This window comes from Prosopis cineraria, unplaced genomic scaffold (genome assembly GCF_029017545.1).
Source record: "Prosopis cineraria cultivar Desert tree isolate PC_DT_omini unplaced genomic scaffold, ASM2901754v1 PC10, whole genome shotgun sequence".
NCBI lineage: Eukaryota > Viridiplantae > Streptophyta > Magnoliopsida > Fabales > Fabaceae > Prosopis > Prosopis cineraria.
In genome coordinates, this window is record NW_026555341.1 from 12,166,670 (window position 1) to 12,184,798 (window position 18,129).

The 18,129-nt window shown below is 31.9% G+C and overlaps 2 protein-coding genes across 2 annotated transcripts; both read left to right on the forward strand.

The window, feature by feature from the left end:
• The first annotated feature begins 8,666 nt into the window (after nucleotides 1-8,666).
• Nucleotides 8,667-9,406, forward strand: LOC129322975 (ubiquitin-40S ribosomal protein S27a-like). Its single transcript, XM_054969460.1, has one exon. The coding sequence runs from the start codon at nucleotides 8,721-8,723 to the stop codon at nucleotides 9,189-9,191; it is 471 nt and encodes a 156-aa protein (XP_054825435.1). The 5' UTR covers nucleotides 8,667-8,720; the 3' UTR covers nucleotides 9,192-9,406.
• A 6,707-nt stretch (nucleotides 9,407-16,113) lies between these two features.
• On the forward strand, nucleotides 16,114-18,116 carry LOC129284439 (axial regulator YABBY 4-like). The gene is made up of 7 exons (XM_054919926.1): nucleotides 16,114-16,211; nucleotides 16,331-16,465; nucleotides 16,583-16,715; nucleotides 16,844-16,892; nucleotides 16,972-17,047; nucleotides 17,145-17,222; nucleotides 17,743-18,116. The coding sequence occupies exons 1-7, from the start codon at nucleotides 16,131-16,133 to the stop codon at nucleotides 17,830-17,832; spliced, it is 642 nt and encodes a 213-aa protein (XP_054775901.1). The 5' UTR covers nucleotides 16,114-16,130; the 3' UTR covers nucleotides 17,833-18,116.
• The last annotated feature ends 13 nt before the right edge of the window (nucleotides 18,117-18,129 follow it).

The following is an 18,129-nucleotide window of genomic DNA, read 5'->3' on the forward strand; positions in this document are numbered from 1 at the left end:
GACAGCACCACGTCTACTTTATGGGGGGAAAACATTCAGCTTCAAATTTTTAGACTTTATTGGTGTCACGGTCTTTTTATTAATTATAATTGACTAATTATTATTATTATTATTATTATTATTATTATTATTATTATTATTATTGAAAACGGATAGTTACGTGCGGGAATGGCATTGGCAGGCGGGGTATGGAGCAGAGTACATAACGGAGAGAGACGTGCTCCAATTGGAGAGCCCAGCTAGCCACTTTCCTTTCCTTTCTCTCTTTTTCTTTTTTGCCCTTTCCTTCCTTTTATTTTACCGTTACGTGGTCTGTGTAATGCAACTCCGATCTTATTTATAAAATATTTGAGACATTTTTTACGTGTTTTTAAAAAATTATTATTATTATTCCCTCCTCTGGTGTTTTGAGGTATTCCTAACCAAAGTAGGCTCTCAATGAGTGTTTTTTGCCGCTTCTGTTATCTCTATTGTACAACTCCGATCTTATTTATCTACACACTTTTTACGTATTTTTAAAAAATTATTGAAAGAATGACATTTGAGTTTTAAAGAAGTCAATTAATAACAGTTAAGTTTTTGGGAAATTTTTTTATAGAATGAATTATAAATATCAATTTAAATAATTATAAATAAAATTTCTGCTACAATCTAAAAATTACATTTAATATTTAAATATTTATTTATAATTGAAACTCCTGAATTTATAATAATTTAAATTTATATGTTTAACTTATTTTAAAAAAAATTTGTCAAGGACTTAACTGATATTAATTCAGTGTTTTGAACTTAAACTGTCATTCTTCAATCTTATTATGAAGTATCTACAGTTGAATTATACTTTTAATAAATTAGTTAATTATCTTTAAAATTATATACTTTTTACATATTTACTCTTTGGCACAATTAGAAACTTTTATTAATTACACATTTAATTAAAAATAGTTTTAAAAAAACTTTATTAGTTACACTTATATTTTAAAAATTTAAATACTTTATATTTTATAATATGATATTTTGAAGGAAAAAAAAATCTTATAATACTGAGTGGAGGGAGGATAAAGTATGTTACTTTATTTGTTAAAAAATATCTCAACTTTTTAGTTACACTCTTATTGATTAAAGGGAGTAGGGAGATGATGAGCCATCTTATTATTTGTATGCAGGATTACTTTTTTATTCTTATAAAACAACTTATAAATAAGAACATAAATACTGATTAACAAAGAATTATAAAATTGGTGCGTGTCCGAACATCCAAATCCTTAAGATGTCAGACAAAAATATGATGCCCCATGTTCTTGTGGAGTATGTACTTTGCATTTGGGAAAAAGTTATAAGCGGTGCAAGTAAACTTTATAATTTTACACCTTTTATTCTTAATATTTTTGCACCCATAAAATAAATATAAATATTTAGGTTTAAAAATTTATCAAATATATAATATTTTAACAATATTTTAACGAGCAAGATAAAATAAGAAAATCATATTTATATAAAAAACTTAAAAGATCATATCAATCCACTCAATATAATTTTTCAAAAATAAAAATGATGACTAATCTATTTATATTATTATAATTTTATTCATATGATAATTAGTATTTTAATTACTAAATTATTTTAAAAAAATATTAAATTTTAATTAAATTATCTTGCATTCATGACTCAAGGTGGTCCTAACTCTATTTGTTACTCCAAGTCTCCACTCAATGGATGTTTTAATTATAACCATTAATTTTTATCAAATTTTAAAAATTATTAAGATACATTTTTCTTTAAAAATTCAAAATAAATCTCACGATCAAAATATTTTTTTCATATGCAATCCTTTTAAAAAATTTGAGATTTGGTTCTTTTTGAATATCATATGACAAATCTTTTAAAACTATTCAATCGAAACAAATAATTATTATCATGTTATATGAGATACTCATTAAATAGGTAAATTTTAGTTAGACTATTTAGTGAATCCAACTCCATCCACCCATTTATTTATAATAATAAAACAAACCGTGTGTAACTCATGTGGACCTTTGAATATTAGCCACAATGTTTTTTTTTTTTAATTCAAGGTATTCCCATCACTCACAATCATGAGATTAATGCTTCAAGAAATTAAATGGTCATTTATTTAGGGGATTGTCCTCTCTCAAGAAATATTTTTCCATACACACTAATAAAACATATTTTATAAAATACTATATAAAAATTACTTATTTTTAAATTTTAAACAAATATACCTATAATAAAGTTAATGCTTTTGTTTAAGCTCCGAGAATCATAACTTAAGTACAAGAAGACAGATTATTAATTAGAGGTTAATTAGTGGTCGCCATGTGGCCTTCATGCTTACTGATTGATCATCCTATAAATTTGTCTTTAATCAAATCACTATAGTAGGAGGACTTTATTTAAAATTCAAGGAAAATACGATGCGTGTCTGCACGTGCACCTAATTTTGTCTTCGTTCCAAAATCCAAAGGGAAGGAATAATAAAGATGAAAGTACCTATATGCCCTCCTACTTTGTCTGTTTTTCTGATTTGTCATTCCGCCCAAAGCCAACCTTGACTTCAACGACAAGTATACTTGTTATTTACATATTTTTTGGAATGAAACGGCACGCGATCGCTTAAATGTTAAGCTAATCCATTATAATAAAGAGAATAAAACAAAAGACTGTAAAGTAACTCTGTTAAGCTCCTCAACATAGAGGGTCAAGCAATCTGCAGGTGCCGTAGGTGACAAAATAAATTCTTGATCGTATCTGTGAGCCGGTTTAGCCATTATATCAACACATCCAATACTCTCCCGAAAGTATGATGTAACTCTACTAAATGTTTACTGAGGAGAAAATTTGTTGGCAATGGGTACAGGGATACCTGCCACATAAAGTATTTGATATTTTCAGGAATTGTCCATTTCCAAAAACTACTCCAAACATCACTCTGAGATTTCTCATTCTGCTGGTTCACCAACTTATATGCTGCTTTGACAGAAAAATGACCATCATTTGAGTTTTTGCAGCACCACAGATACACACCCTTTTGATTTGGTGGCTTGTCTTTGTGAATATTATGAATAACCCAAGTTCATTTTATAATTCAGCACGCGTATTTGACGCCACTCTACTACAAGGAAGGTCAGGTCGCTTTCCAGCCCACGACTCCACTCACCAGAACCTTCCACCATTAGTTTCGTTGCATTATATTTAATTATTAAAATAAATTAATCTTTTCATCTTTCAACTTTTAATTACTTATAATTTAATTTTTTAATTATAACTCACTTATAACTTAATTCCTTAGCTTTTGAATTACTTATAAATTAATTCTTAAACTTTTATTTATTTTTTTTAAATTAACTTATATCTCACATCAATGAGCAAGGAAGGAATATTTTAAAATAATATATGAGCATTTTTTTATCCTTCTTATTTGATAAGAAATTTTTTAAAAAATTAAAAAATAAGGACCGAGTTATAGGTAAATTAAAAGTTAAAAGAATGAATCCTGGCGAGTTATAATTGAGAGACTGAGTTATACGTGAGTTAAAAGTTAAAAGATTAAAAGATTAATTTTTCTTAATATTATTATTTGTCTTTTATTATTTATCATTCTCCCTCCCTCCCCCCCTCTTTCTCTAAGTGTTTAACTATTTATGGATTCTGACATTTAGTCATTTGATATGATAAAATTTCACGGTCAGAAGTCAGAAAGTTATTTTTTTAAATAAAAATTATAATTAAAATTTATTTTTTAAAAATAAAAACTATATTTGATAGCTTGTGATTTATTGTTTCAACTTTTATAATTTATAAAACAAAAATTATAATTAAAATTTATTATTTTTAATAATAACAAAATAATTTTTTATTTAAAATTATTGACTTAAAGATATATAAATTAATATTATAATATTTTAAGAGATTAGATTATTATCTATATAATTTAGATGGATTTTATTACCATTTTTTAAAAAGTTATTAACTACTTAACTATAGCTAATTTAGTATTTTAGGATTCATATGTTATTCTCCCTTGATAAATGCCCTCGTGTAGCCGTACACCCACGAGCTGATTTTGTGTGTGGGTGGAGACGGTTACGACGGCGTTGACCGTCGCTGGTTTATAGCCGGACAGAACCACGTGGGTCGGTGGCCATAGCCATTAACGTTGTGTTGTGTGATTTGCCAACAAAAGCGTGTCTTTTGCACAACAATTCGGCCTTGCTTCTCTGTTGGACTTCGTCGGAAATCGGTTCCCACTCTCGCCTGTGATTAGTCACATCCCACCCGCCATATAAGATGCATATGTTGCCATAAAAAAAATGGGTTAATAAAACTGAACGCGAAAGCTACATGAATCTATTTGTAATTATCACGAAATTAATGTGTAAAGACTATAATGATATTTATAATGAGAAGTCAAATTGTAAAAATCACAAATTTATATTTATAAATAGATTTTGTGGCCACGCTTACGTGTGTATTTGGTTGGCACGACAAGAAACTAGTCTTCGACGTCTTTTGGATGTCTGCAATCTGAAATATCATAGCGCTATCAATCTATTAACATATTTGGCCAAATAAAAAAAAAAAATCTATTAACATATGGAATCTCATGACACGTGTGACTACGATTTTAACTATTTAAGTATGCTTTCACATTCAGTTTTATTTCTCTAAATTGACATGAGATTATATTTAAGTTTATGTTTTTATGGATTTGGTTGCAAATATTGCTGTGCTTTGTGTAATAGCCCATAATAATAATAACAATAATAAGTATATATTTATAAGTTTGTATGTAATAGTAGTTATATTAATTTGGGAACATGTTTAGTAAAGAGAAGTTGGTAGAGTGGAACCATGCATGTTAGAGTAATTCAAGGTCCCAAGTTTGAATTCCTGGTGTAAGAAATGAGATTTTTATTTTGTTTAGTTCTTCTGAAATTACTAGAACACCCTTGCTCTATTAGATATATTTTCTTTCTTCTCTCTTTTATCCAAGTCGGTTTTACAGAATATGAGAAAGAGGTAGAGAAATTTGGAAGCTTATACCGATTCTTGCTCTTCGTTCTGCAGTGGTCACCGACTAATCTTCCCCTTCGTATTCTCATTGGTTGTCGGCCAGAGTGGAGCTTGGGCTGTACTAGGTTGATCTACCCATGCTTCTTGTCTCTATTTTCCTCTTCATTTTTTGCTCTATTTCTTCGAGTAGCTGTTGGGATGAGAGAGAGAGCTACGAAACTGCACCGAACTTATGCTTTATTACTGTCGAATCACTATCTTCTTCTTTCTCAACCAAGAGTTGCAGTCGTTTATGCCAGTCACCACCACTAGAGTGTCGCCGCTGTGTCGTTTGCTACTTCTGTCTATGGGAAGAAAAACACGTGAAATTGGGCTTGCTGGTTGAGGGTTGATCACCGAGCTTCATCTCCTCTGTTCGGCATTCCAGATTTTCTTTTCCTTCTCTCTGGTTGTCTGCCACTGTACAGCTTATTAGGGTTGAGAGTGTGAGGAAGAACGAGACCCTGACCAGAATTAAAGGTAAGGATATCTTTAAAAATTTAAAGCTCTAACGAGTAAGTGAATAGCATTCCTTATAATTATTTATTAAAAATCTTTTATTGAAATATTTCATTTTTATGAATTATGTTAGTTTTAAAAATTTTGAGATAACAATAAAGGATCGTTACATTATGATTTGTGCATTTTCTCAAAAATATCTTTCTAGTATTGATGAAGGCACCTTTACTTATTGAATTTGAAAATTTCTTGGTTACATGATTAGTGCAAGTTTGTATATTCACTATGATGTATTGATTTGGCAAGTTTCATATATTTGAAGCAATTCATGCGAGTTTGATCTTGAGAATGAAAATTTGACTTCACAAATAATTATTTCCCTCGTATGTTTGAAACGGGCTTTCTAAGAGAACTCTATACAGAACATTGCTACTAATGGCAATTCCGTTAGTCTGTAACGCGTTGTGTTTAAACACTAGCTAGTTTGTTTTGTGAGTTTTATTCTCATGTTTGGTATTCGTGGGCTTCGTACCCGCGTTTGATTTTGTGGTCTAAGCCGTGTTTGGTTATTTACCCTCGTGGGCGGTGTGTCCACGTTTGTTCCGTAGCTACAGCTGCATTTGATTACTTACCCTCATAGACTGGCGTGTCCACGTTTGTTTTCGTGGCATAAGCCGCATTTGGTTATTTACCCTCATGGACTGAGTGTCCACGTTTGTAATATGTTCTATTGAGTTCTCAAAATTTTAAATGTTGAGTATTATGTGTTTTCAAAATTTATTTAATTTTAACTAGTAATTTGTATCACTTTGAGTTATATGAGAGCAGATTGTTTTCTTTAAGCATGATAACATAAATTATTTTAATTTACTCTTATTTTATAAATATGGTTATGATTTATATGTTTATAAATTTTGATAGAATTGCTTTTAACTAGCTGACACTATTATTAGAAATTATTGATTAAAATTTTAAGAAATTTTTTATGGGAATGCTATTTACTAAAAAATTATTTTGGTCTCAGATTTGTTAGCTGACGCTGATCCCACCAACGACCTCAAAAAGGGCAATTAGCTACAATGGGTGGACCTTTTTGATTGGTATTGTTGCTTTAATGTAAATATATAATCTGTATGTCTATTTGATTTGAAAGAAATAGCAAATACTCCACATAGGTTGTTGATGAATTTTATTTTTGGTCTGTATATTGGTTGTTGGCTGGAAGGAACTACGCTCCTGATTTATACTGATATTTGTAAAATTTTTTGTTGTAGAATTTTTGAAAGATCCTAGTTACAGGGAAGGTTCTGCCTAAATTTCTACAAAAATGTTGACACTTTCTTATAACAATAAATTTAAAAAGGTTATTTTAGTTCTCATATGATTTGATGGAATTTTATTCTTCTCTTGAAAATGAAATAAATATTCATTTGGAGGCATACGGGAAGGTAAGAATGGTTCACACCTGTACCGGTCACCTTCTATTTTGGGGCGTGACACTTTGAATATGAATTCAATTGATCATAAAAAACAATCAATTCCAACAATACGAACCATACAATTTATATTTGCACTCAACAAATTTAAAAAAAATTAACTGATAAATTTATTGTTTGTGAAATAATAGTTAGAAAATTATTTTTATTTGCTTTTATTAAAATAAAAGGATAAATGAGAAAGATACCCTTAAACTTTAAATTTAATGATACCAAAACCTTGAATTTATTTATTGTGTAAATTACTCTCTTAATTTTTGAAACATTACAACTTGGCTTTTACTGTTAATAAAAATTAACTTTGATCATTAATTAATTAAAAAATAATATAAAAGGATATCAAAAATTACAATAAATGACTCAAAATTACAAAAGGATCAAAATAATTACAGTTGTATGATTGTGAGGTTCTTTTATGTCATTTTCTAATTAAATGATAGTCAAAATTAACTCTCATTAATTGTATAGGCCAGCTTGTACCGTTTTAAAAAGTTGAGAGAATAGATTATACAATAAATGAGCTTAAGATTTATAATGATACTAGTTCTAAAATTTAGCAGTAATTTGCTCAGACACCTAAATAAAAAATTATTAGAAATATAAAAATGCCGACCATTCAACTTTAATTGGTTCAGTCCAAATTTGGTGATAATCATTCCGAGACTTTTCACAGCGGTCATCAAAACTAAATCTTGTGACTCTGTGAGTGGTGAATCAATTAAAAATTCCAAACATGATACTAGCATTTTTATTGTAAGTTTCAACCACAGATCATACTAATTAAACGAAAAATAATAATAATATACTGATCTAATCACAGATTTTTGTTAAACATACTCGAACAGATGCTAATAAATATGCATGCTAACTTATTTCACCAAAAAAAATATATGCTAACTTGTTAAAATAAATTAGCTCATAGCATGGATGTTCATAATATTGGGCTAACTGAACCTCCCATGACATTTTGGAAGTGGACTGGGCTAGATTATCAGAAAGACGTGCCACTGTCAAGAAAGGATTCAAAGTTCCGCTCTTCCCTTCTCACTATCTTCTCTCCTTTTTATTTATTAACCTATTAGATCAAGATTTGAATGGTTGAGATTTGATATGTTATAAAATTAATATTAAACTGTGAAAGTATAAAAGAAATAAATAATCAAATTAAAAAAATTCCAAAATTTAATTCGAACAATTTAAAATAAGATTAAAAATGAAATAAAAATAATTATTTTCTAAAAGATCAAATCTAAACCACAGGAGAATCCTCTGCCTAGTGTCTAATCCATTTTGCTTTTCCCTTGTGTACTGTCTTTATCCATTTTCTATCCAAAAGCAAAAACAACAGCCTCGCAATATCTTTACGTGCTTTAGGTTTGTGCCAAAGCCTGACCCAATTCTCGCTTCCCTAAAACGGACACGTTAAAAACACTAAAGCCCAGTGGGCGTCGATATGGGCTACAGAAGATTTAATGTGATGAGCCCAATGTTGATTTGGACTCATACAGTGAGTCCAATTATGAGATTGGCTCACGGATTGGCGAGTCGCGATTCCCTGGATCCTCATGGATCCGCGTTGCACCATGCAAACCCTAAGCCCATTTCACCGCCGCCTCACTATATAATCTCCGTTGAGCCAATTTTCCCACCTCGATCGTCAATCGGCGCCGGTGAGGCTTAGAGACAGCAACCATGCAAATCTTCGTGAAAACCCTGACGGGGAAGACTATAACCCTTGAGGTTGAGTCTTCTGACACCATCGACAATGTCAAGGCCAAGATTCAGGACAAGGAGGGCATCCCGCCGGACCAGCAACGTCTCATCTTCGCCGGCAAGCAGCTCGAGGACGGCCGAACCCTAGCGGACTACAACATCCAGAAGGAGTCCACCCTCCACCTGGTGCTCCGACTCCGTGGTGGCGCCAAGAAGCGAAAGAAGAAGACCTACACCAAGCCCAAGAAGATCAAGCACAAGAAGAAGAAGGTCAAGCTCGCCGTCCTCCAGTTCTACAAGGTCGATGATTCCGGTAAGGTCCAGAGGCTGAGGAAGGAGTGCCCGAATGAGGAGTGCGGTGCTGGGACTTTCATGGCCAACCATTTCGATAGACACTACTGCGGCAAGTGTGGCACGACCTATGTCTACAATAAGGCTGGTGGTGATTAGAAATGGTGCTTTTTGATCATGCATTTGCTACTTTCTTGATACCCCCCCCCCCAAACTTTAGCGCTTTTTAGTAATTTGAGAATTAGTAAGAATTAAGAATTTAAGAATAGCGTGTTATCAATCGTGTTTTTGATATGGATCTGAATTGAATAGCTCTGTTATTTGATGCTTAATTTTCTTTCACCAATGAATCCATTACGCATGTTCTCTTGTTATCGCTAATCGCTATCTGGTTAAGATTTCACTGCTGCTTTAAAATTTCTTTCCTATAGGCTTTATGGTTGCTCCGAAAAGTTGTCTATTTTGCCATTGACGGGTGTGGCTTACCTCTGATAGACACTCTGCCTTTTTGTGTTGACTGTTGAGTTGCCATTTGAAATGTGATATTAGTGGTACAGTCCGTATCAGGCACCATTCCTTGTGAATCAATTCCTGAGATCACGTATATGTCGCATAATTGATGGCAATAGCTTGGGGGGTATGAAACTTGTCAGGATGAACTCGTGTAGTAGATTGTATTTATTCTAGTCTATCAATCAAGGAAGATCGTAGAAGTACCATTTCACCCTCCTATCCACGCTTTCATATTCCGATAAAGAATGATTTTTTGTCAGTCGTTACTTTCTGGTTGTATTCAGCAGAGCCATGGGAGGCTGTTATTCAAATAATATGATTCTGCATATTAACCTGTCCTGCTTCTTGGGAACACTTGCTCTTATCCATTCAGATTCTTAATGACGCTGTTGCTCTATGCTTTTTGATTCTCTGGGTATTATCTGACTATGAAACCGTATGAACAAGGTTAGGTTTTGACAGTGTTAGATTAGCTGTAGTGTTCCTTCAAGATGCTAGATTTGGCGTCTCGATTTGAATGATAACCCCAATGCTCTGGCTAAGTGGTGAATGTGATGCTTTCTTTTACTTTGACGCCCTTAATTTTCTTGTGTGCCTCCATCTCTAGTGTTCTAGGGAACTTGAAGAGGCCAATAAACATCTGTATGTACGTCGCTAGAAAGCTGAGTAGATTTTTATTGCTAGCAAGATTACTTATTGGAGTTGAAAATAATACTCGTGGTTTTCCGCATGCATGCTTCGCTCTCTGAAATCTGAATTCTGTCATATTGGTCATGTATGTGCGGTAGATCTGTAATTTATTGGGGCCTAAGACTTCCATTGTTGAAGTTCTTGTTCTCAGGAACTCTCACAGGCATTAGGAAAGAACGTTAGATGAGTTATTGGAAGAAAACACAAATGATCTTCAGCAAATTAGCAAGTAACTTGGTACTTGTGATTTTACATTCGTCAATATATACAAGTTAAAATCTAGAGCATTGTGATATCGATGCTGTATGAAGTTTGGTGCCAAAAACATGTAGAAGCGAAGAAAATTAGCGAAAATGCGAAGTCAATCAAATGGCCAAAAAATGATACGGACGAATCGACGAATTGAGTCAGCAAAGAGGTGTCACTTAGGTTTCCGGTATTGACTATGGTTTTGGTACGTATCATATTGTTGGGGTTCTAATCAATACATCAAATTCTTAATCAACCAAATCTAATTAAATGGTTTAGATTTGATGTTTTTATTTATAACTTTTACGAGAGAAGTTCATTTTTTTCCCCTCAAAGAGTGATGGAAGATTATCTTTATCCTAGATTTTACATATATTAAAATAACAAGCTTTAAAAATATTAAAAATAAAAGAATATTAATTTTGGATTCTCTAAATTCAATCTAAAGAGATTAGGACCATCTTCTCCCATGTCAAGTCCCAAAAAATGTGGGATTGAATTTTAGTCTTATGTCTCAGCTTGGATAACAAGTTGAAAAAAGAAGAGATAGAAAAATAAAAATTAATCAATTAGTCTCTACGACAATATTTAATTAATCAATTAGTCTTTATGACAATATTTACACCTTTAAATTTTGAATAATCAAGCATGCTTTTTTACTTTTTCCCAATAAAAATCCATTTGTTTTAAAGTATTATCAGTTAATAATCTTCACAAGATATAAAATAATGAGAATTATTGTAAATTTAACATAAAATAAACTTGTAAAATTAAAAATCAATATATTACCAAAAATTACAAGTTGAAATACACAAACATGAATCTTAAAAAGGGAGCAGTAAAATTGGTATGACCATAATATACAAAAAAAAAACTTAAATTCAGTATAATATTTATCAAATCACACTCCTTCTTTGAGCCCAAAACAACACAAATAAACAACCATAAATCACGAGATATTAAAAAAATAAAATAAGTTTATTATTTATAAAATAAAAGAATGAAATAAAATTAATACATACAAGCACAAATACTCATACACACATATTCGGGAAAGAACAAAGCATCCTGATGCTAAATCCATTTCTCATCCTTTCCTGGCACTATTTTGTTCTAGTTTCGTTTTGTCTCGTCTCAATTTTTTTCTGGCCAAAAACAACCTGTTTCTGGTAAATGCAATTATTTTTGGTAATGATGCTGAAGTTTCAATTCCTTTTTATTGGCTTGGAAGATGGTTGTCCAAAAAAAAAAAAACACACACACACACCCACAAAAAGAAAAAAATGTTATTTTATTAGCTTATTAGATTTGTTAAATCCTATTAGTAACCTATGTAACACGGATACTTCAAAAAAGTAAACGTACCCGTATTCGATACGTATCCGATACGATACTTGTATGATATTTCTGCATACGTATCCCATATTCTAACATTTATTATATGATTTTTTTTCAATAATTTTTTACTATATCACTTAAAAACTTGAAAAAACACTTAATATTTTAGTTAATTACTATAAATATCCATATATTACTTTAAAAATTCTTGTTTAAAAATTAAAATACCTATACTTACATCACAAAATGTTGAAATATACATTATAAATATTCCCGTACCCGTATCGTAAAATTTTAAAAATTTGCCATATCCCCATATCATGTCTTATCATATTGGATACTTGTACCTGTATCTATGCAACCTAATCAGCAACTTGGATTGCCCAATTACAGAAAATTGTTATTTCTAATTTTCTCATTAACCTAACGATTTTTTGTTTTTTTGATACAATAGTATTCTAGATTTTAGATATTAGAGTATGGACTTAAAATTTCACCAGCCACCTGACCAACTCGATCCAAGTCCATGAATTCCTACCCCAATAAGGTTGTATTGTAGCCGTGTAGGGTATCTTGAGTCTGACAAGACAAATTTGCAAAGGCAATTTTTAGCAAAAAATAAACAAAAAAACAAAAACAAAAACAAAAAAACGAAAGCAAATAATTGACTATAAATTTGTATACCATTAACATACATGATACATGGCATTGTAGTAAACTGGAAATGGATTCTTTGCAATTATTGCTGGGAAATGCATGGACGAGTAATGTTAAATTAATATTATGCCGCTTTATAAAGTTAATTTTGAACATCCTATACTTTTTTTCCCATGATATGACTAGTTGATTGGGTTAAATTTGAATATAATTGGATTCAATTAAAAAAATAATGTTCAACTTATTAGATTTATTCAACTAGATATGTTTTGTTCATTATATAAAATATGAAGAATCAACCTATTCATGGCATGTGAATGATGCAGTTTATATTTTGTTATAGTACATTGATATTGATTTATGTATGCAATTTTTTTAATATTTAAAATGGAATTGAACTTTTTAAATTTACAGATACATTTCTTCTCTCTTACCTTCATTTATATTTATCTTAGTTCTCCATCTTTTCTCCTTTTTCTTAAGTTACCTTAACCTTTTTCCATTCTTGTAATGACTACCGGATATTTGCGACTATTAACAAGTAATTCACGTTTAAGCACTTGTGGAATTTGCATGAGAATAACACTCCAAGTATGATTTCTTTTCTTCTATATTATTGGAACCATCTATGTTATTTTAAGGATATCAAGTCATTTTATTCAACCTAACAATCATTAATAAGTTATCTAAAAAACAAAGTAGAAGAGACTAACATCCATTAGTTCTAGAAGAAGGGGCAATACCCGTTTAAGTACGAAGCCTTAGTTTGAGTTTGTATGAATGTATAAAACTTGCCTTAGTTTGAGTTTGTATGAATGTATGAAACTTTCATGGCAAAGCTTTTCTCAATTGTGTCAAAAAATGCACGAGTCTGACCTAGTTAGATTGCCATATAAAAAAACAAAGTAGAAGATTATATGAAATTATTAATTATTTTTAAATATTTATTTTTTCAAAATACTCTATTGCTACTAAAGTCAATAATTCAAGCAAATCGAGCTTATTTGAATTGAGCTTAAATATTTTAACATATAAAAAAATCCATATAACTAACTCCAATCTTAACCCCTCTGACTTTCAAGTTTATTTGGGCTAGCCCAAATGCTTAAAATGTTAAATATTATTTAATGTCATTTTAATTTTTATTTTAAAAAATAATATTTTCAATTTTTATCTTATTTTTATATTATTTTATTAATAAGAAAATAGAAATTTGGGTATTCAAAGTAAGCCAATTTGGATTTACGCTTGACTTAGATTTTTTTGAGTTTATTCAAATGACCCAAATAAGTTGAACTGAAAAAAATCTTTTAAACTTATTAAAGTCAGTTCTAAGATTTTTTAAATTTATTCGAATTAGCCCATTGAGCTTGAGTCAAATTACTACCTCAAGTTGCTATTAATAACAAGTCTTATGTCCACCCCTTCAGCATTTATAAATATTTTTTTTTTCATAAAGCGTTTATAGATACATTGAATTAAATATTGATGCTAAACATAACATGTGGGTGTGACAAATATGAGAACATAGAATTGAAAGCAAAATTCTAGCCACCTTATCACTAATATTGCAGTTCACCCCAAAAGCCCAAATATATGTGGAAGTGAGGAGTAACTGCAAAAAAAAAAAAAACAGAGTAGGTGAAAACTTTTGGCCTGACTTTTAATTGATAAAATCGACACCTCTTTGTATCACCCTGCAACGATTAATGATCTGATATTGGACTCACTTATTCATCTCACCTCGAGTTCAAATGCTTACTTAGTCCCTTTCTTGAGCATGAGCTTCTACATCCCATAATTAATGACATAGCCATTACAGTCTTCTTCTGGGTTCTGATGTGTTCTCTTCAATCTTAATTTCCTCTACTGCTATATAGTAATTCATGCCTTTAAATGGCTTGCATTGCTTTCCGTTGCACAGTTTTCTCAGGTTCATGAAGAAAGCAAAAGTTTCTGTGAGTCAAAAAAAGAGTTCAATCCAAGACTGACTTTCCCTTGTGCGCAAAAACACAGCTTTTGAGTGGTGTTCTCTATGTGGTTGCCTTCCAAAATAAGATGCTTTCTCTCTTTCATTGGCCACATTAACTTTTTTCCTTCTCTTCAGATAGATGTCATGTGGAAAGAAGCTTCTTATTGCTGCTTCATCAATTCTTCAGTGCTCATCACTTCCCATAAGTAGCAAGTAAGGCCAAGATTTTGAGGAAGACTAAATCCTCATTTTGCTGTTCCCAAAATCTTTCTGTATTGCTTTTAGTATCCGAGGGTTAATTTTGCTCTAATTTCATATTTTTGCGATCATGAAATAGGAGTTTCCTCTTTCGAGATATTAAGAGCAAATGATAGACTCCTTTCAATTAGGTTTGAGGATCAAACTTCTAACCGTTTACTTAAGGGACAAGATTACCTATCACTTATGCCAACTTAAGTTGGGGTAGTCATTGGGGTGTTAAAAAAAAAAAAATTTTTAGTCTTGAAACAATCAAGAGTACCAAAGAAAAAGGGATTATAAATTGGTGCACTTCTCGTCATGCGAAAGAAACCCTAAACACAGAAGTATATATTTGCAGGTCTTGATTTAATTTCTACAACCCACAGAGACAGCGTTCACTTGCTTTGTCCAGAAAGACATGACTAATGTATTTAACATAAGCAAAATATTTTCACGAATTTGGTCCTTGGTAGGAACTAGTCTCATTCACTCCTGAATAATGGAACATGGCCTTGCAGCAGTGGTCACAGGGTTCCCAACGTTGCCCTGTGCAGTGACACAAAGAGGAAGGTTATCACTTTTCAAATTGTCCCATGTCAATGCATATGACAAAAGATGAGTGTTTGACATGTATCCAACATAAATACAGTTCTATTTTTAAATTATTTGTTTTTCTCTTTTCTCTTTTTCTAATGGATGCTTCTCCACTTACAAGATGCTGAAGAAGTATAGTGTCTCCTTATTTTCATATTTACCTTCGTGTGGAATAACATTTGAAGAGGTTAAGGTAAGAACAAGCATTGGAACTCAATGTGAAACGAAAAGAGATGGAAAGTGACAGATAGCAAGAGCACAGAAAGTGGGGTTGGTTCTGTTTCAGTGGTCAATTGTATTTGCTCTCTTTCAGGAAAGACAAATCCTAAGATTCCATTTTCCCTTCCCCATGCAAAGTCTTCTGTGACTTGAACTTCCCTCCTATCTCTGCACTTTCACTTTCATCAAAGACAGAGAAAGAGAGAGAGGCTTAGAGAGGCAGGAGTGTCAATAAAAGAGAAAACAACACATGAAACAAACAAGTGCTTTGAACTCATTCTGTAAAGTACCATAGAAATTTGGGCCACTTCAATCGCTAGAAGAAGCTTGCAAAGTCTCAAACTCCTTCAGTTGCTCAACTATAATTTATTTCAATCATGAAGAGGCATATAAATATATTGGAGATAATCTCTATTGAAAAGATGTGTTTGACATGCAAGTTAGAAAAATAAAAATATTAAATAATGATAATAAGATCATAATAGATATTATCCATCTCCTTTTTTACAGTGGAAATGGAATTTATTTCTCTTGATTAAGAGTGCCTATTTTCAACTATAAAAGCTTCCTTGTGGGTTGGATTTTCATTCTCGCTTTTTCTCATACAAATCCTCATTCTTGCAATCATGTCAACACTCAACCATCTTTTTGGCCTTCCAGAGCAAATATGTTACGTTCAATGTGGATTCTGTACCACCATTTTAATGGTAACTAATGAACAGTCTGGTCTTTAAGAATCTGATTCATTTGCTTTTAACTTCTTATTACTAACTTCTTTCTTCCACTTTGTATTTTCTGTTTTCAATTCAATCTTGAGCTGCTACAGGTGAGCGTCCCATGCAGCAGTTTGTCTATGGTGGTGACAGTCAGATGTGGACATTGCACAAGCCTCCTCTCTGTTAATATGATGAAAGCTTCTTTTGTCCCCTTTCACCTTTTAGCTTCCTTTACTCATCTTCAGGTATCCGATACTCTCAAAGAAAAAGGAACTTAGGTTCAATAGGTGTTTTTATTTGTTGTTAAATTTTTTATATTCCAAGTTGAACTTTTCTTTTAACGTAACTGTTAATATTTGCAGCCAAAAGAGGGAAGTCCAGAAGAGGAAGCAAGCAAGACTTTGGACAGCCATAATCATAATGGATCCATGATGACCTATTCTGATTGTGAGGAGGAAGGGGACGCGATTCCTATGAGTATTGTCGTAAATAAACGTACGTAAGACTACAGTAAAATTTTTCATAATCAAGGGAAAAAAAAAAGAAAATGAGAGTTAGATTTATGCTTATGTCATATTTTCTTAATCCATCAATTTTACAACTAATGGCTACTTTCTTCATAGCCCCAGAGAAGAGACAGAGAACACCATCAGCTTATAACCGATTCATCAAGTAAAATTTTACCGTATAAGTTGTCTTGTTTCATTAAAAGATGAAGTTCAAATCATGAAATTGCTTTACATTGATGCAGAGAGGAGATTAGAAGGCTAAAGGCTGAAAATCCAGACATGGCTCACAAGGAAGCTTTTAGCACAGCTGCAAAAAATGTAAGTTTCAGGAGTTAAAAAAACTCAGCACTTCATTAAATTATTGTTATAATATGGTGAACTCAAAATCTGAACATTTTGTTTTTATCATTTTCAGTGGGCCTGCAAAGGAGATGAAGAAAGCTGCAGCCAGACAGAGCAACTTGTGGATCTTGACTGTCATGAAGATGCTGAGGTAAAACCATCATTGCTTTGTAACATTTGACTGAAACATGTATCCGATCAAACTTCTCTCATTGTGACTGAAACATGTTGCTTTAGCAAGTTAGAGCTAGCAATCAGTATTCAAGGTGCTTTATCAGATATTCAATCTGAAAGGATTGGCTTAATCGCAGAAGTGAGTGTATAATGCATGATTCATCACATTGTTTCAAGTTCAAATGTTAGCCTTGTCAATTTATTAGTTAGGATACACTTAAGTTGACTCTGACATTACATTATAACAATCACAAACAACTTTTCCCAGATAAGACAACATAAAATGAAATCCTTGTAATATGTTTTGGTAGTCACTTCCCAGGCAGCTTCCTGAGTATGCCATCATAATTTTCAAAGGGTAATATATGTATGTATGTATGTATGTACACACACTTTGAAATTTTGAATTAGACAACTTTAAACCTGCCATGGTTCTGGGCTAGTACATAATGCCTTTGGAATGAGTTAATGACATGATGTGTGAAACATTGGATCAGGTTAAAGAAGAAGAAGAAGAGGAAGGCCAAGGTTACCGTGAAAGAAAGGTTCCAAGGAATTCCATCTGGGCAAGGACACCATTTGAGTGATCAAAAGATAAAGAAAGGCTAGCTGTTTCTGTGTCTCGATCCTTTTCCTTCTGCAGAAAGATTCTCTTGGGAATGAAAACCGTAGCTTGCAGACAGTGCACGATAACTATAATTAATAGCTTTTTGTTTTTTGGACTTCCTGTATTCATGCTTCAAGCCCCATTAGTCTGGAGGATAAGAGGTTAGGTTTGTGGTTAGAATATGCTCGGGTTTCATAGTAGTCAATATTGAATATGCCTCTATACCATCTTGATCTATATTTAGACTTGTCTTGTTAACTTGAAAAAGACACAGCTT

Bases quoted from the DNA above. Each gene is read 5' to 3' on its own strand.
- LOC129322975 (XM_054969460.1), top strand. From the start codon at position 8,721: ATGCAAATCTTCGTGAAAACCCTGACGGGGAAGACTATAACCCTTGAG.
- LOC129284439 (XM_054919926.1), top strand. From the start codon at position 16,131: ATGTCAACACTCAACCATCTTTTTGGCCTTCCAGAGCAAATATGTTAC. The intron at 16,716-16,843 runs GTACGTAAGACT...CTTTCTTCATAG, and splicing joins GAGTATTGTCGTAAATAAAC to CCCCAGAGAAGAGACAGAGA. The intron at 17,048-17,144 runs GTAAGTTTCAGG...TATCATTTTCAG, and splicing joins TTAGCACAGCTGCAAAAAAT to TGGGCCTGCAAAGGAGATGA.